Here is a 17,820-nt window from a genome sequence, read left to right as displayed (position 1 = left end):
TTATTTATTCCTTATGCTTTCATGGGTATGGTTTACCTGTTCAGGTTGAAGCACCTTCTGTAGAGCTGGACTTGTAGATAGCCACTGCTTAAACTTGGTTTTAGCACGGAATGTTGTTTTGTTCCCTCTTGTTTTTCTCCACCTATTGTGACTGGAAATTTTGCTGGGTATAGAAGTCTAGGCTGGCATCTGTGGTCTCTTAGACTCTGTAGAACATCCTTCTGGGCCTTTCTAGCTTTTAGAATCTCCAATGAAGTCAGGTCTGTCTTTATGTTTTTAGTCTTTTTCCCTTGAGCTTCAAATATTCTTTTTGTTGTTGTTGAATCCTATGTTTAGTATTTTGATTATTATGTGCTGTAGAGAATTTCTGTTCTGTTCCAGTCTATGGTGTTCTGTATACCTCTTGTACCTAGACAGACACTTCTTTCTTTAGGTTAGGAAAATTTACTTCAATGGTTTTGCTGAAAGTCTATTTACTATACCTTTGACCTGGGCTTCTCCTTCCTCTATTCCTAAAATTCATATATTTGGTCTTTTCATATTGTTCCATTATTTTCTGAATGTTTTGTACCTGAATTTATTTTTAGATTTAACATTTTCTTTGATGTATCCATTTCTTCTATCTTGACCTCAATGTCTGAGATTCTTTCTTCTGCCTCTTGTATTCTGTTGGTGAGGTTTACCTCTGAGGTTTTTCCTTGAATTACTAAATTTTTCATTTCCTGTTTTCCTCAGCAAGTCTATTTCTACTTTGAACTGTTTTTTGCTTCATTCCACTGTTTGTGTTTTCATGGATTTCACTAATGGATATGTTCATTTCCTCTTTAAAGAGGATGCCCTTAAGCATCTTTATAATAACTATTTTGAAATCCCTGTCTTATGCTTCAGCTATGTTGTATTACTCAGGTCCTACTGTAGTAAGGTTGCTGGGTTCTGGTGGAAGCATACTGGTTAATATTGATCGTGCTTCTGTGCTGGTGTCTAGGCGTTTGGGTTTAGGATGACTGTGATACTAGTCATTGATATCTGGTCTTATCTTTGTTGGACGGGTTTTTTGCTCCTTGGTTTCTATTGCCCTCTGGGGATCTCAGGAGAGTGTGGCGGCTGTGGGTTGCTTCGTACAGAGAGCTTTTGAATCCCTTCCAGATGTAGCTACTGGGGTCCCAGGTAAAACATATTTCTAGGGCTTGCAGGCTAATACAAAAAAAAGGGGGGAATGAGAGGGGGTGGGAAGAGGAGAAAGGGTCCACAGGATGGAGAAAAGCTGGATCTGTCACAAAGTTTGGCAAAGTATCCAAGGAGTGGGATCAGAGAAGGAGGACAGGCCCCTGCAAGAAGTCTACTATGGGGCTGAGGATGTGACTGGGGAAGTGGAACTGGAAGACCATAAGAAGAGTCAGATATTTCCTTCTTGATTTTATTGATGGTTCCATGGTCATTTACATATTTCAAAATAGATTGCTATACTTTAAATATGTGTGGTTCATTTTATCAATTTCATTTATTACATGCTTTTTAAAACTAATGAATTGATCAGAATGTAAGATTCTTAACTCATTTTCAATTACTGAACTGGCCACAGTTATTACTAAGACAAACACAACTCAGGGTCTTTAAGATTTCATGCCTTCTACACTATCAAGAGTCTCACTGGCTTTACTAAACATAGAGAGGTCTAGAAATATATTCTTTTATATGAAAGAAACATTTAATATGCTAATAAAATACATGAATTTTTGACAACTTTTACTAAATAAATACCTACACCAATCACCCACACATGCTTTTTCATATTGTCTACATAATAAAACTTCCACACATCCACAAAGATTCCCTAGAAAGTCATGGCTTTGAAAACACATCCAGCATAACTAATGCCTTTACTGTGCAGTTATGGTGCTGTGTAAAACTCACAAGTGAATTACAGAAGCACCTTCTAAATTAACATACACTATTTTCCTTGTTGCAATTTACAACTTTTTAAACTTATTTGCAAGAAGCCAAACTGTACAGTGTTTATGAACATAAATTCAAGAAGAAATTGCCTGTGTTTTACATTAGTCATTTACCTGCTGTATAACTCTGGGCAAGTTGATTCTTACCTTTATGCCTCTGACTTTTCATCTATGGAATAGGGCGATAACACTATGTTTCTGACAAGTGACTTACAAAGACTCACTCATTAAACTGAGGCAGCAAGATGGCTCAACTTGATAAAGGCACTTGCCTAACAATCTGAGTTCAATCCCCAGGACTCATATAGGAGAAATTAATTCTTGATAAATTGTTCCCTGACTTTTATGCCCGTGCTTGTGTCATAAACACATACATACATAGATATTTTTATGTTTTTAAGAAATAATTCACTAAGATAGGCATAAGGCACTGAGCACTGTATTCGGTTCATAATGAACACTTCCCAAGCTTTACTTATCATCACTATAATCATGCCCATGATTGTGACTGGGATCAGAGAACAGATCAATGTATAAATCAATGCTATAACTGACAATTTGAAAAACACCAAAGTGTCTACTAACAATTCATGCAAGTCAGGCACTGGCGGCACAAGCCTTTATTCCCAGCACTTGAGGCAGAGGCAGGAGGATCTCTGAGTTCAAGGCCACTGGTCTACAAAGCAAGTTCCAGGACAGCAAGGGCTGTCACACAGAGAAACCATCTCAAAAAGCCCCAAAGCTCATGAGAAATGGAAATCTAAATCAAAACTGCTTCCGGATGGCTGTTATCAAAAGGAAAAGGAGAAGATGAGGGGACATTGAAGGAGAAACTGGAAGCCTTGAACACTGCTGACAACGCTTTTAAATAGCACAGCTTTAGTAAAGTGTTGGCAGTTTCATAAAAGTCAGATAGAGAACTACCATAACCTGAGTTAGTATAGTCCAATCCACGTCAGACATATCTACGAGAATGGACATCTGAGAACCAGTACTTGTACACCAAAACTCCTAATAGTATTATTCAAAGGAACCAAAAAGTGAACACACCTCTAGTGTCCATCAACAAATAGAAAAGCAAAATGCAGCATAATGGAATATTATTCAATCAAATAAAGAATAAAATTTTGATAAAATAATGAATGAGACTTAATGACATATTTGGCAAACAACACAAAACAAACTGTATAATTTTATATAGATGAGGCATAATTTTAAAATAGATAAATTCACAGACACAAAAACTAAAACAAAGGTTACCAGCAGCTGGGTGGAGGTGTGAAAGGCAAAGTCATTATTTAACGGTACAGAATTTTTATTGCAGATCATGAAAAAGTTTTAAATATTTACTGATGGTATGATAATTATACAGCTTGAGTATGTTTAATGTTACTAAATTGTACAATTACTAAAGACTAGAGTTTTGTAATGCCTATTTCACAGTAAAAATGAAGTGATGCAGGGGAATTTGTTATTCTAGTATTTTCACTTTAATTCTGCAGTTTACCAATAAAGACCTCATTGGTTCAGGCCCACATGGTTCTGAAAAGGCAGAGAAGCTATGATAAATCAGACTGCTGAATTGTAAAACCATTTAGAAAACAAGAAGATGAACCTTTAAATATTGAGTGATACGTTGTAACAAATATAACCACAAACTGTGAACTAGATACTAGAAACAGGATTTTTTTTTTCCTTTTTTTAGATTTATCGAGACAGAGGGTCTCTGTAGAGCCCTGGCTGTCCTCTGAAGAGCCCTGGCTATCCTGGAACTTGTTTTGTGTACCAGACTAGTCTTGAATTCACAGAGATCTGCCTGCCTTTGCTTCCCAAAAGCTGGGATTAAAGGCATCCCACCACCACCGCTGGCTTGAAACAGGGCATTCTTTGCCAGAAGAAAAAACTACGTCAGAGCTCAAATACTGACCACCTCACTTCACTAAAATATCTTTAGAAATCACTTTTGCATGATTACTTACTTCTCCATCAAAGTGAAGATTTATCATGTTCCCTAAATCTTTCGAAAGAAAAATTATTCTAAGTATGTTGAAATTACAGGGGAAAGGAGACGTTGTATAAAAAAAAAACCTAACTTATAAATATACTCTAGGTAAATGGAAAGATTTTGGTCATAAGAGGGTACGTTATTGTTAGTTAAGTTATAGGTAGGATGGCTGCACAATAGACGTTACAAACATCCTCTTACAATGACATTCTGAACATCTCAAATGGTTCACCAAAAAAAATAGTCTTCAATGTAAATGTTTAAAAATGTCTTCTCGGGCTAGAGAGATGGCTCAGCGGTCAAGATCATAGCCTGCTCTTCCAAAGGTCCTGAGTTCAATTCCCAGCAACCACATGGTGGCTCACAACCATCTGTAATGAGATCTGGTGCCCTCTTCTGGCCTGCAGGCATACATGTAGACAGACTATTGTATACATAATAAATAAATAAATTTTTAAAAAAATTAAATAAAAATATCTTCTCAAACTGTTTTAAGTTGAACTTTCCAAAATAAAAATTAAAGTCTTCTGACATGCACAGAACAGCAAAAGAAGGAAAACAATCTATCCAAATCAAATCCTTTTTTTTCTCCTTTTTGTTTATTTATTTATTAAAGATTTCTGTCTCTTCCCCACCGCCGCCTCCCCTTTTCCTCCCCTTCCCCAATCAAGTCCCCCTTCCTCGTCGGCCCAAAGAGCAATCAGGGTTCTCTGCCCTGTGGGAAGTCCAAGGACCACCCACCTCCATCCAGTTCTATTAAGGTGAGCATCCAAACTGCCTAGGCTCCCACAAAGCCAATACGTGCAGTAGGATCAAAAATCCATTGATATTGTTCTTGAGGTCTCAGTAGTCCTCATTGTCCACTATGTTCAGCAAAACCGGTTTTAACCCAGGCTTTTTCAGACCCAGGCCAGCTGGCCTTGGTGAGTTCCCGATAGAACATCCCCATTGTCTCAGTGTGTGGGTGCTCCCCTCGCGGTCCTGAGTTCCTTGCTCGTGCTCTCTCTCCTTCTGCTCCTGATTTGGACCTTGAGATTTCAGTCCGGTGCTCCAATGTGGGTCTCTGTCTGTCTCCTTTCATCGCCTGATGAAGGTTAATATTCAGGAGGATGTCTATATGTTTTTCTTTGGGTTCTCCTTCTTTTTTAGCTTCTCTAAGAACCCGAATTATAGGCTCAATGTCCTTTATTTATGGCTAGAAACCAAATATGAGTGAGTACATCACATGTTCCTCTTTTTGGGTCTGGCTTACCTCACTCAGGATAGTGTTTTCTATTTCCATCCACCAAATCAAATCCTTTAGCTTAGAAAATCTTTCTAGTTCAATACTGATCACTACATAAATCTAACTAACCCCTCTTAGCCATTTTAGCAAGCTGGGTTCAAAAACTAGGACATGAATTCCAATTTCTGTAGAAAGTAGAACTAATGAGAAGTTGTGACAAAACCAGAAAATACTGAGAGTACAGTCATTTTGCTTTTGTTTTTTTAACTGTTTGTATGTTTGGGGTTTGGGGCAGGGGAAGGGGGACTGTTTTATTTTAGGTTTTTGGGTTTTTTTGTTCTGTTTTGTTTTGTTTTGTTTTGTTTGAGACCAGGTCTCACTATGTAGCCTTGGCTGGCCTGGAACTGGCTACATAGACTAAGCTGCCTCAAATTCAGTGAAATTTTTGGTATGTAACACCATGCTCAGCCTAAAGTCATTTTTTTAGAATATGAAACATATTTTGTTAGTAAGTAGTTCCTTTTTCAAGGTCTATCAATTGATACAAACTAATCAATCATGAAATCACTTGTACAAAACTAACCCACTTCTAACTAAAGCCAACTCGCTTTCTGGTCCCCTCTGGCCCCCCAGACATGTATATGGAGAACAGACATACATAAAAGCAAAATTAAGTAAAAATAAATTAAGATAAGCCAATAATCAAGATAAGTAGCACCACTGGAAAAATAACTCCAGTTTTGAAGACCAATCTTAAAGCATTAAGACCCTGAGCCTATTTAGTAAATGCTAAGTAATATTCAAGGAACTCCCTGAAGCTATAAGTAATAATACGGCATCAAGTCTTAGAATTATGAAACACATTTTCTACGACACTAGCATAATTTCTTTTCAGGAAGGTTGCACCAATCTGACACTAAGTCCCAAGTCTTTGGAGACATTTTAGTCTAAAGAAACAGAAGCACTGTTGAAATAATTGGACATAAAGACATTTGCTACTCTAGCATCTTCATAAATGCCTGAAATAGGACTAAGTTGCCTAACCAAACACCACCAAAAAATATTGAAATGCATTAATGCCTAAAAGAGATAATCATTAAATAAAATTCAATAAGCCAGGCAGTGGTGGTGCACGCCTTTAATCCCAAGAGGCAGAGGTAGGCGGATCTCTGTGAGTTCGAGGCCAGCCTGGTCTATAGGAGCTAGTTCCAGGACAGGTTCCAAAGCTAGAGCAAAACCCAGTCTCAAAAAAAAAATCAAATAATTATTAATAATTATAACTTAATCACTAGCAAATTATATTCACAAACTGTAAAACTTTAGTAATGAAGCAATATAATACTGGCACATGAATATAAAGAGACCAAGAGACCAAAAAGAAAATCTTGAAGCCTTGATCCATAAAAGCTCTGGATAAATTTTTTTTCAAGTCTTTCACATAGTCAGAATCAACAATTTTAACTCCTTGTATTTGGAGAGACAGGAATGCTTCATGTACTCCTGATGAAATATAAACAGATAAACTTTGAAGAAAGGCAATATGGCAATGTCTTTCAAAATTATATGCTTACCCAGAAATTCTATGGATTTTTTCTTATAGATATAATTGCACATAAGCAAAATGGCTTACATTCCAGATTATTCACCAAAACATCACTTGTAACTACAAAACCTGAGGACTAATTGAGCAAAGTATGATTCATCTATGCATTATAAATCCTTAGAAAATATGGCATCTCAGGTCAGGCTTGGTGGCTTACACATCTCATTCCAGCACACAGGAGGCAGAGAAAGGCAGATCTCTGAGTTCAAGATCAGCCTGATCTACAGAGTGAATTCCAGGACAGCCAGGGCTACTCAGAGAAACTCTACCTTAAAAATCAAAAACAAAAAAACAAAAATACAACCAAAAAAGAGGAATCTCTTTAAAAAAATAATAGAAAATATATGCCAAACATATTAGTAATAGGGGAAAGAGGAGTAAATTAAAATATAGATCAAATCAATGCTTGTAATTGGATTGTCACATATAAAACAAAGAAAATAAATATAAACAGTAAAAACCTATGATACTATCAATCCAAATATAAGACAGTTAAAAACTCACTCCAGACCCCTCCTAGCAAATTGGCTCACTATCTCATTAATATCATGAAACAAAAATCCTTTTAAAAAAAAAAAAGTCTCATATTGCAACCCAAGCTAGTCTGGAACTCACTATGTAGTCCAGGTTGGCCTCAAACATGTAGCAATTCTCCTGCCTCAGTCTCTTGAGTACAGGAATTACAGATATGTAACCACCATTCCTGTTCAGGTTTTTTGCTGTTGTGTTTTTTGGTTTGTTTATTTTAATTAAATGTCTTGGTTTCTACTTAAGACATAATTTTTTTTAACTTTTCCCTCTGTACACTTTAACTAGGAACAGGAAGCTAAATAAAATTTTCAATGATTTATTGATTAGATAGGAAAGTAGAGGGGCTAGAAAAGAGGGGTGGGTGACAACTCAAGAAAGAATCATTTATACTTTTTAAGTTTTAAAACAAAGGAATATATTGCATATTTTCTAAAATTTCCTTAAAATATCAATTCAGATCAGTATAAAGAATTTCTACCTAAAGAACTAAGACAAAAGAAACTAAAATCATGGAATTTGTCTTCTGGTTTACTACAAAAGGATTGCTGACATTATTCTCATCCTCCTGCTTTGTAGATGTTTTGTTCGGTTTTGTTTTTTGTTACCTAGGTAATGGTACTTCCAGCATTTCCCTTAAAGACTGTGAAACTAACAATCTGGCATTTCTCACTGTAGAGTTTTTGTAACCTTCTGTTTTGAAAGGTCATCTCCCTAAGGGAAGCAGCAAGATCTAGAAGCTAAATCAGGAGGCTAAGGAATCTGAGGTTAAGAGTTCCAATCCTGACAAACTGTGGAATTCGTCTCCAATTTTGGAAGTAAGCTAAACTTCCTAAGCCAGTGTCTCTCTGCAGATGACATCTTTTAAAGAACTGTTTTGACAGAGACTCAGGACTATTAACTTTAAATTTTCTTTTTAACTTTTCACACTACTCTGAATTTTGTTTTCTTGTTTTGTTAAGATCTTTTCTTCTCTAAATTGTCAACAATCCCACTCTATATCCATAGGTATTACCAACCCCTTAGACTCAGAAATGGGGAAGCCTAATGCAAGTAACAATAAGGTTAGAACTTGAGCAATACTGAAGATAACTATTGATGAATAAAAGCCCAATCAGGATCTAAACTAGAACCTAAGCAGAAAAGCAAATGAAAAACTAATTAGCATAATTTGGTAAGAAAGGATAGAAAACTTAATTTCCTAATATCTAATTGTGCGGCAGAAATAAGAAAGATCATAACTTCAATATAATAATCTAGCAAGGCCGGGCGGTGGTGGCGCACGCCTGTAATCCCAGCACTCGGGAGGCAGAGGCAGGCGGATCTCTGTGAGTTCGAGACCAGCCTGGTCTACAAGAGCTAGTTCCAGGACAGGCTCCAAAACCACAAAGAAACCCTNGGCAGGCGGATCTCTGTGAGTTCGAGACCAGCCTGGTCTACAAGAGCTAGTTCCAGGACAGGCTCCAAAACCACAAAGAAACCCTGTCTCAAAAAACCAAATAAATAAATAAATAAATAAATAAATGAATGAATGAATAAATAAATAAATAAATAAATAAATAAATAATCTAGCAAATGGGGACCTTCCTAGCACCCACATGTGAATGATAACCATCCGGAACTCCAGTTCCAGGGAATCCAAAGCCCTTTTCTGACTTACACAGTACCTACCGGGCACACATGTGGTGCACACACATACATATTTGTACAAATAAAATCACAAAGTTAGCTACATCTTCAAGGGTTTTGTCTTCTTACAGTATACTTATTATAAACATTTGCTATTTCCTTTCTAATTCTGTTCAAGCACTTCTTCAAAATCGCCTTTTCACTAGAAAATATTAAATCTGTAGAGTTCTCTACCTACTGCTCTTCAGCAATACTCGGTAGCCTTTGGGAAGAAAGGTGTTTTTTTTTTTTTTTAACAAATACCAAAGATGTCCCTCTGCCAAACCAGTGAAGCAATTTCAGTAGTGCCTTCAGCACACTGCAAACACCTCTTCCCAGTTAACAAAGACCAAACACCTCTAATTACTTGAAAGTTTTTTCAATAAAGTAGAATAAGGGAGCAAATGCCTAAATTTTTTTCTAGATTAACTCAGACATTAGTTGATGCTTTTTTTGTGGTTAACCTACTTAAAAGGTGATCACATCACTCTGTGCTACCGAAGAGAGCAACTGTAAAGAACAATTACATAAAACCCTATGCTCCAACTTACCTCATCCTTTCTGGCGAAAACAAAGTATCAGAAACCACCGCCTTGCCACTTTAGTAATCTCAGGAAAGCCTACTGTCTTAATCATGTGAGTTCCTTTTCCTCAGTAATGACAGAAATTTATTTCTACCAACATAAATAGAACGCAATTTTATGAGTACTCAAAAAACTGGGTATGGTGGCTTGTGTTTTATAATACCAATATTCGGAAGGCTACAGCAGGAGAATCATGACAAATTTTATGGCAGCCTGTGCTACATGTTAGTTCCAGGTCAACCTAAAATACAGAGTAGGACCCAGTCTCAACAACAACACACAGGACCACTCAATTTTAAGATGTGAAAAAGATCAAGGCAGTTCTTGTATAAGTTTATATTGCTTATGTTGGGAAAACTGTATAAGTCCTTCTTTCTAGATCTGTGATCTTAATCCACAAAACTCTGAAAACCTCAGCTTTGTTGATATCTTTTTTCACAGTAGTCTCTAACCTACACTAATGCAGTTATTTAAAGTCTTTAGAGAGAACCATCCTGAAAACAAAAATAAAGTCTTTAGAGAACTTAGTTTGATTGCAGAAATACTAACATGACTGATTGCTGACAATTTTTCTAAATGTCAGTTGAGATTTTATGTTACTGTGCACATGCTATCTATGTTTTTTCTAAAATCACTTTTTAATTCTAAAATGTCCAATAACTGAGGAAGAGATTACAGATATACAATGAGTCAATGAAAAATACTACAATTCTATGAATATAAGGTAATGATGAATCAATGACAGAAATCAAAACTATACTGAAATAATAAAAAACAAATTGTTCACTACTGTCTATGAACTGAACATCAATATAACATACAATATGAGAAATTTTCTCTCAAGAAAAGGGAACTATTTGAATATAAAATTACATAACATTTTCTTGGAAAGTCTCTAGAATGTAAAAGAAGAACTCATTCATTTTTTTCTTACTATATAGCCTGGACTGGCCTTCAACTCAAGATCGTCCTCCTCTTTTCCCAGTTCTGGGATTACAGATGTGTGCCACATCTATACACAGTTGATAAAGAACTCTTAATACATATAAAATGAATTTGGAAGGGCTGAGAAGATGGTTCTGTGGGTTAAAACAGTTTTTCTACAAGCGTAAGGAACTGATTTCAAGGCCCCACCATTCATATAAAAGGCAGAGGTGGCTATGCATGCCTGTGACGTCAGCACTGTAGGCAGAGCCAGGTAGATCTCTGAGAAATCACTGGCCAGCAGGTCTGTCAGCCTAGCAAAAACAGCTACATTTTGGCTCAGTGAGAGACACTGTCTCACAGTAATAAAGCTAGGAACCCACATCCAGCTCTGACCCCCCATATGTGCACACATATACACATAAATAATTCAGATATCAACATTCAGAACCCAAGCCAGATTATAAATACTGGACTCAAGATTCTAAGAATTTCTAAAATAGTCTTACTCATTTCTACTAGTTCAAAAACAACATTGAGAAGTAATGAGAACATGTTTGGGGATGCATATGATGCATATTCCCTTATCTTTCTTCTACCAGTCAACTATATAGCACACCAGAAACTTTCGGACTTGATTAAACAACTTCACTCAGGTATACATTATTCCAAAACAGTTAGATGTTGAAGTCTATAAGAATGAGTGATTGAGAGCAGGGGAAGCAAAAAACAAGGGGGAGGGGCATAAAAAGAATTATTCACTAGTAATATCCAAAGTTAACTAAAAACATCCTATAAAAAGCTAGTGAGTGAGCCACATATAATTCATAGTGAGCCAAAATGAAGCCAGGTGTTCTTTGAAAGCCTTAAATCCCAGCATTCAGAAAACAGAGACAAGTAGATTTCTGAGGTTCTAGCCAGCCTGGTCTACAGAAAAAGTTCTAGGACTTTAGGACTACAAAGAGAAAACCAATTTCAGGAAAGAAAGACAAAAATAACATACTGAGCCACAGTGAAACAGCTCCCCAACTTGCTGCTGGTTATAACATCTTAAATAAATACCAAGTCTCTAGAAGTACAAAAACTAGGCTTCATCTTTGACTTAATTCCTGAAACATATTAAATGTCATATACTACACTTACATAAGAATTCCATCCCATCAGCTCACAGGAGAAATGCTTACCAACTCCCACTGTCTACAGTTCCAGAAGTCCATGGTACTTAACGCAGTATAATTAATTTCCTTTTTCCTGTGTTTGCTGAACTAGTACCTACCAACTTTTAGAAACTTTCCAGCAGGTTCCTTTCACAATCATTAAAAAGAGAGATCTACACTAACTTAATGATAATGTTGTTAATCATTTTATTAACTAAATATTTTAGATAAATACTAATGGTAACATTAAATTTTAAAGTACAAGATTTCTTGTTCACTCTTGAATGTACTTGGTCTCTAACCCTCCAAGAATGATCAGTGCACACACTTGCAAAACGTGTTACACCGATGAGTGCACAGCACTACCACAGACAATTCTAGAGGAGCTTAAATCGTTCCCAGGGCATCTACTCTTGCTATCCATCCACTCACAGGGAAGTAGTTCGTTTTAATGTTCTCATTGTTTACCAGAAAGCATAGACAGTACGGCTGACTTTGCCGCTCCCGTTTCCTTTTGCTGGCCTGCTGAGCTTTTGCAGCCAATTGACTTTGCTTTGACACTATAAATATCTGGGAAATGTTCTGCATTTGATGCTCTTGGATTCTGCATCCATATTTAGCTGTTTGTGGCATGTCTTTGTTTAAGCTACTCTACCACTCATAAACTCAATCAGGTTGAGCTCTAACATGGCGGGTGAAGATGCACTGATACTCAGCACCTCTTTACTATGAGGCAAAGCACCAATCTGCAAGACCTGATGACAATAAAGGAGGTGGCAAATAAGGATATAAACAAGACAGATTTCCTAGTGTCAAAATTTTATTGTCTTGGCAGGACATGGGCACAATTATTGTAATACTGGAATGAAACATTTTACTTAAATAAAGGGCAGCATAAAGGTTTTCTCTTAGCTGTGTCTTAACGACTTGCATTTGTTTGTGCTTTAAATATAGATCCACCTACTACAAAGCTCTGAACATATTCCAAAGTAGTTTTCCAAATCATGGCAATACACAAAGCTCTGGATCAGTCAAAGAGCCAAACCTGTTACCCACAAAGTAAAAACACTGCCAGTCTTCAGATCTGTTAAAGAAAATACTGCTCCTAAAAGTTTCTGTTAATATTCTTAGGGAGGGAGAAATATTTTTGTTTGTTTTTTTCAAAGAAAAGTCTCGCAGAGGATGTGAGCTGCGGGCAGCAGCCAGCATCACTCGGTACTTCTAGCAGTCTACCTTTAAACCCGTGTAGATCCCCACACTGCGTAAGCCAGACCTGAGGAGTACATCCACCTTCCTAACGTGTGACACATCCTAAGCAGACACACATCTCCCTGACTTTCTTTCTTTCAATTCAGTTCACTGACCTTTTGATGAAAGGGCTCCCCAAGAGTCCTCCTGACAATGATGACTTAAAAAGTACTGAATTAAGAGCTTGCTCAGTGACTGGCTTCTGAAGTCAGGATGGAATTTGTAAGCCAAACAGTAGTCAAATAATGGGACCAACTAAACCAGATTCCATATTTGATGTACAAACTTAGAGCCAGGAGTTAAAACTATTTGTCCAAAATTAGAGAACCAATCTGTGACAAAGCCAGAATTGAAAGCCAGGTTCTTAACCTCCAGTCATGTATTCTACATAGGGTTCCCAATTCCTGGGGTTCTTTGAAATAGGTGGACCACAATGAAAAAAAAAACTCAAATTATGTAGATCAAATATGACCCAAGAGAATCAGTTTTGAATACACAAAGCAGACAAAAAAACAATAAAAACAAACTAATATTTCTTAAATTTTTACTTTCCAGCTGGGCATGGTGGCTCATGCCTTTAACCCAAGCTCTGGAAGTAGATAGAGGCAGATCTCAGTGAGTGTGAGACCAGCCTGGTCTATATGTCAAGTTCCAGGTCAACCAGGGATACACAGTAAGAACCTGTCTAAACAATAAATAAATATGATTTTAAAAACTGATTTTCCATATTCTGTTATTCTGACTTCAAAGACTCACACAATAGACAATTTTAAAACAGCCAGGCGTTGTTTAGTTTGGAATGTTTGTAGCCAACTATGGACAGCCAAAGCAGCGTCCAGCGTGAACTTCCTTAGAAGAAAAGCAGCAGTATTAAACAGTAAATAAAAACAATTTTTAATTGGCTGACAGAAAACATATATTTAAAAAGAGATGATACAGTGGGAATTCTGCTACTTGGCAAATGCTCCCTCTGAATGCCTTCTTGTATATGAATGTGTGTGCATGTAAGCCAACTTCTCCAGATTTCACACTGTGTGCAGAAACCTGGAACCAGGGGTTAAAGCCCGACGTGTACAAAGTTAAGTGACAACCAAGCTGTGGCAAAGTCAAAAAGAAAACCATCAGGTTCTCAGCCCTAGTTGTATGTTTCTAGGTGTAGAGATGTAAGGCAGGGTGTGTGCAAAAACATGCATGCAAGTCAAGTTCTAGAATAGACTATCAAAACAACAGTATAAATCTATATGGGTTCCATGTGAAGGATGATATTTAAAATAACAGCTAGAATACCCAACTTTCTGAACACTCATTTACATGTTCCTAAGAGTAACATGGTCCTATCTCTAACATCATAAATTAGCAAAATGTAACCACAATGAATCCTAATTTATATTCATTTTTAGACTCTCATCAACCTGTCATAAGTGATCAGCTAAACTGAACTTTCAGACAGGTGGACGACGATCAGGCACCAAAGCTTTTAATTTAACCTGAGAAGCATAAAGTGAGTAACTCTGCATCAGTTCCCACTCCTTTGCTTTAATTCTTACACACACACACACTCTTAGAAACATCAGCAAAATACAAAGCAAAATACAGAAATTTCTAAGAACTAGTCATAAGTTGCTGATTTTTTTGATTGGAAGGACCTTTCCAGAATATTTAATCCAATCCGCTCACTTTCTAGATAAGGAATCTGAGGGGGGGAAATGACCTAATCTGCCCTAAATTAATAAGTTTAGTGACAGAACTGAGGCAAGAATTCAAATGTCTGAGAACTTTCTCACAGAGATAGACATGAAGTCTTGAAGTCAACTGAACCGTTCAAAGACAACTTGCAAACCATGCAAACGTTGGTCTTGAATTGTAAAGCGTAGACCCTATTTGGAAGTATGAAAGCAAAAAATAAACATAATATGCTGATCACTAACAGGCGTAGATGCACATGACTGCAGAACAGCACTCAACACTGTACTTGATCCCAGATGCTCCATACTGGTCATCTTATATTCAGCCACATGAGCTAAGTCATAAACATCTTGCTATTTCAATATTTTGGAAAGCCGCAGCTACACTGTGAATGCAGATTACAAATCCTGGGGCTGTGAGTTTTCAAAACCAGCATGTTTAATGTTGCCACGGCCTTACCTTACGAGAAAACCATCATTTAGTTTTAATTTACAAAGTGGTTAGTAAGAATGCAGAAAGAAAAAGGTTTTAGTGTGTTCATCACTTTAATCCTGCCGAGTGGCAACCCGGTCGCTTTGCAATGAAAACCAGAAACAACAGTGCAATCTGAAACAATCTATGCACTCAGGACGAGCGGAGAGTAAGGTTCCAAGGAAAGCTGTAGAGAAATCTACTGCTACCAGACCCTTGAATTTGGACTGGGGCTTGCTCTCTCTCACGCTGTTTTGTTGTTTGTTTTTGTCCATTAGCTCATCTTCTACTAAGATTCTCATATCTTCGTTCCCAGACTTGCTTCACTCAACAGGAAGGAAATGAAATCCCATTCACTTGGTTGTGTGTCTTATTCCGTCATACCTTCCTAAAGACTCAGAAGCAAGTGCCCTTAATTAATCACCGAAGAATTACGTCTAGACAGCTCAACTCCATAAACTTACTGTGGATATCTAAAGAGGTCCAAAGATCCTACTAAGTCACATACCCAGGCGCTATATTGGATAAACTTGTCAAAAAACGCATTGCCTGAAACAAAAAGGGATGTGGGCAGCTGACCTAGGATAGATGGGGTCTGGGAATGCAATGGAGCCCAAGGCAAGAGAAGAAACGCCGAGCTTTTAAGTCAGACGGCCTGTGATCCTTACCGTACACTCGGACCCAGCTCTGCTGCTGACACACCGACTCCAGAAGGATCCGATCCAGCATGCCACCGGCTACTGCCCCGCTGACTGGGACGACCGCGTCCAGATCCTCCGGGGGCAGCGGCGAGTCGGACTCCAGCCCCGAGAACATCTCCGGCCACGACAGCGCCTCCGCGGCTCCTCCGGACGACGGGGAGAGCTCCATGGTGTCCCGGTGGGGGAGAGCAGGAGGCGGCGGGGCGGGCTCCCTAGCTGCGGGAAAGGGACGACGGCGCGGTCACCAGCACCGGAGCAGCGGCGGCGGGAGCGGACGCCGCTCACGTCCTTCCCCGCCGCCCACCGCCCGAGGGCCGGGCGCCGCAGCCCACCTGCAAGCGGAGGGTGGGACCCGGGCCGGGAGGCGGGTCCAGCGTGGCCCCGAGCGGAGGCGGGACCCGGCTCAGGTGCGGGTCCGGAGCGGACGCGGTGCACCGGGGAGCGCGGGCTCGCCTCACGCCCCCGCGTAGCCTTCCTCAGCCCCGGCGGGCGCGTCCGAGAACGGCCCGGGCTCGGACTGAGGATGGAGCGCGGCCAGGCAGGGCTGGGCTCGGGGGCGTCGCCGCCAGGGGCCGCCCCCTCTGACCGGCTCCCGCCGCCGCCGCCTCGGGGGCACAGAGCGCCGGCTCCCTCAACCTGAGGGGCGCGCCCGGCCCGGCTTCTGTCCGCCTGGACTCGGCTCGCTCCTGCGGAACGCGCAGGCCGGCCCGCTAACTCTCAGGCCGCCGCTCCGGCCGCTGCTCGGGCTCCGGCTCGCGCTCCTCTGTGAAACCCACAAGCCCGGCAGCCGCGGCGCTGGCGGCGGCGGCAGGCGGCATCCCAGGGTGATAGGCCGGAGCAATCGAGAGCCGAGCGCACGGCCGCGTGTGCAACCCAGTAACCGAGCGGAGGAGGAACTGCCTCCGAAGACAGCAAAAATCGGGCACCGAGATACTCATCGGGCCAGGCCCGCCTACTTTCCAAAGTCTGTTCCGCCCGACCGCCTCTCTGTACGGGATCCTCGAGCTGCTGCTGCTGGAAGCAGAGACCGTGTGGGGAGGCGGAGAGAAAGTGGGGTGCGGGAAATTTAAAAAGATGGGGAAGGCGCTCCCCTTTTTTCTTAGCCCCTTTCCTGTTGATTTCTGGACCAACGCTCCTTTCTCCTTGGACGAAGAAATTGAAGACCCTGCTTTATTTAACAGTCACCGTAGGGGAAACGCCATCGTTCTTCCAGAAGGAAGCTCCGGCCCCGGACCTTGGATTCTGAGATCAGTGCGAGGTCCCGGCTTTGCGCCCTGTCCGCCCTGGAACTTGATTTATCATCAGTTTAGAACAGCTTGGCTACGATGTGTGGTGCGGATGGATGGACGGGCCTCGCAAGTACATGAAAGGCCCCCAAAGCCCTAGCATTAACTAAACAAGCCTCTCTTTTCTGCCTTTGATCTTTGTGCAATCTGTTGGCTTCTCTTTTCCTCTAACAGTATCACTTGTGTTTTATTTTTGGTTTATTTGTAAACTCTCTCCCTCTTTAATGTTGGCTTCATTTTTGTACCCACCCAAGGCGGGATTCACCAGTCCAGGTTTCGGAGACTGCAGACAAAATAATAATAATAATTTTGAATAAAACATTAGCAACTTAAGTTGTATTGGCACATCATAAATATTCAACAATTCATAAACGTGGCTACTTCGAATCGAGCAGACCTTTTCCATAATTAGTTGCTGCTTTTTAAAATTAATCTTTTCGGGGGGAGGATTTTTGCTTTGTGTTTCACCCACCCCAGCCAGCCTTCATTTCTCTCTACTTTGAACAATAAGACCTCTAGAAGAGGTCAATCTAGTTTGGGCACCCTGGTGTGTTGTTTGGGCTTTATGGGAGTTAGAAGGTGCATTTTGTAATTTTCTCCTAATTCTTACATAGAGTAATAGCATTTCGAAGCAAGTGACTTCAAGATCCTTTCATCCTGCCTCTTGTTTAACAGGTGCAAACAGGACAGTCCAGGTTACCTGACAACGCGACCAACCCTGCAACAGGTACTTCTACAAGCGCTCCGTGATGCTGATTTTTTCAACTTTGATCTCTGTG

The 17,820-nt window shown here is 39.8% G+C and overlaps 1 protein-coding gene across 2 annotated transcripts in view; it reads right to left on the bottom strand.

The window, feature by feature from the left end:
• Window positions 1–16,470, bottom strand: part of Rasal2 (RAS protein activator like 2) — a 287,249-nt gene extending 270,779 nt beyond the window's left edge. The window contains exons 1-2 of one of the 2 annotated variants that reach the window (XM_050135132.1): window positions 16,088–16,470; window positions 15,723–15,971 (exon numbers count right to left, since the gene is read on the bottom strand). In XM_050135132.1, the coding sequence (XP_049991089.1) occupies window positions 15,723–15,924 (202 nt within the window). In that variant the 5' untranslated portion in view covers window positions 15,925–15,971; window positions 16,088–16,470. Of the gene's footprint in view, window positions 1–15,722; window positions 16,056–16,087 lie in introns of those variants that run through there. The other variant, XM_050135131.1, reaches the window with a different exon arrangement.
• Between the last annotated feature and the right edge of the window lie 1,350 nt (window positions 16,471–17,820).

This window comes from Alexandromys fortis, unplaced genomic scaffold (assembly GCF_014885135.2).
Source record: "Alexandromys fortis isolate MF-2015 unplaced genomic scaffold, M_Fortis_MF-2015_v1.1 scaffold_21, whole genome shotgun sequence".
NCBI lineage: Eukaryota > Metazoa > Chordata > Mammalia > Rodentia > Cricetidae > Alexandromys > Alexandromys fortis.
The sequence above is the reverse complement of the archived record's forward strand: the minus strand, read 5'-3'. Positions and strand labels throughout refer to the sequence as shown.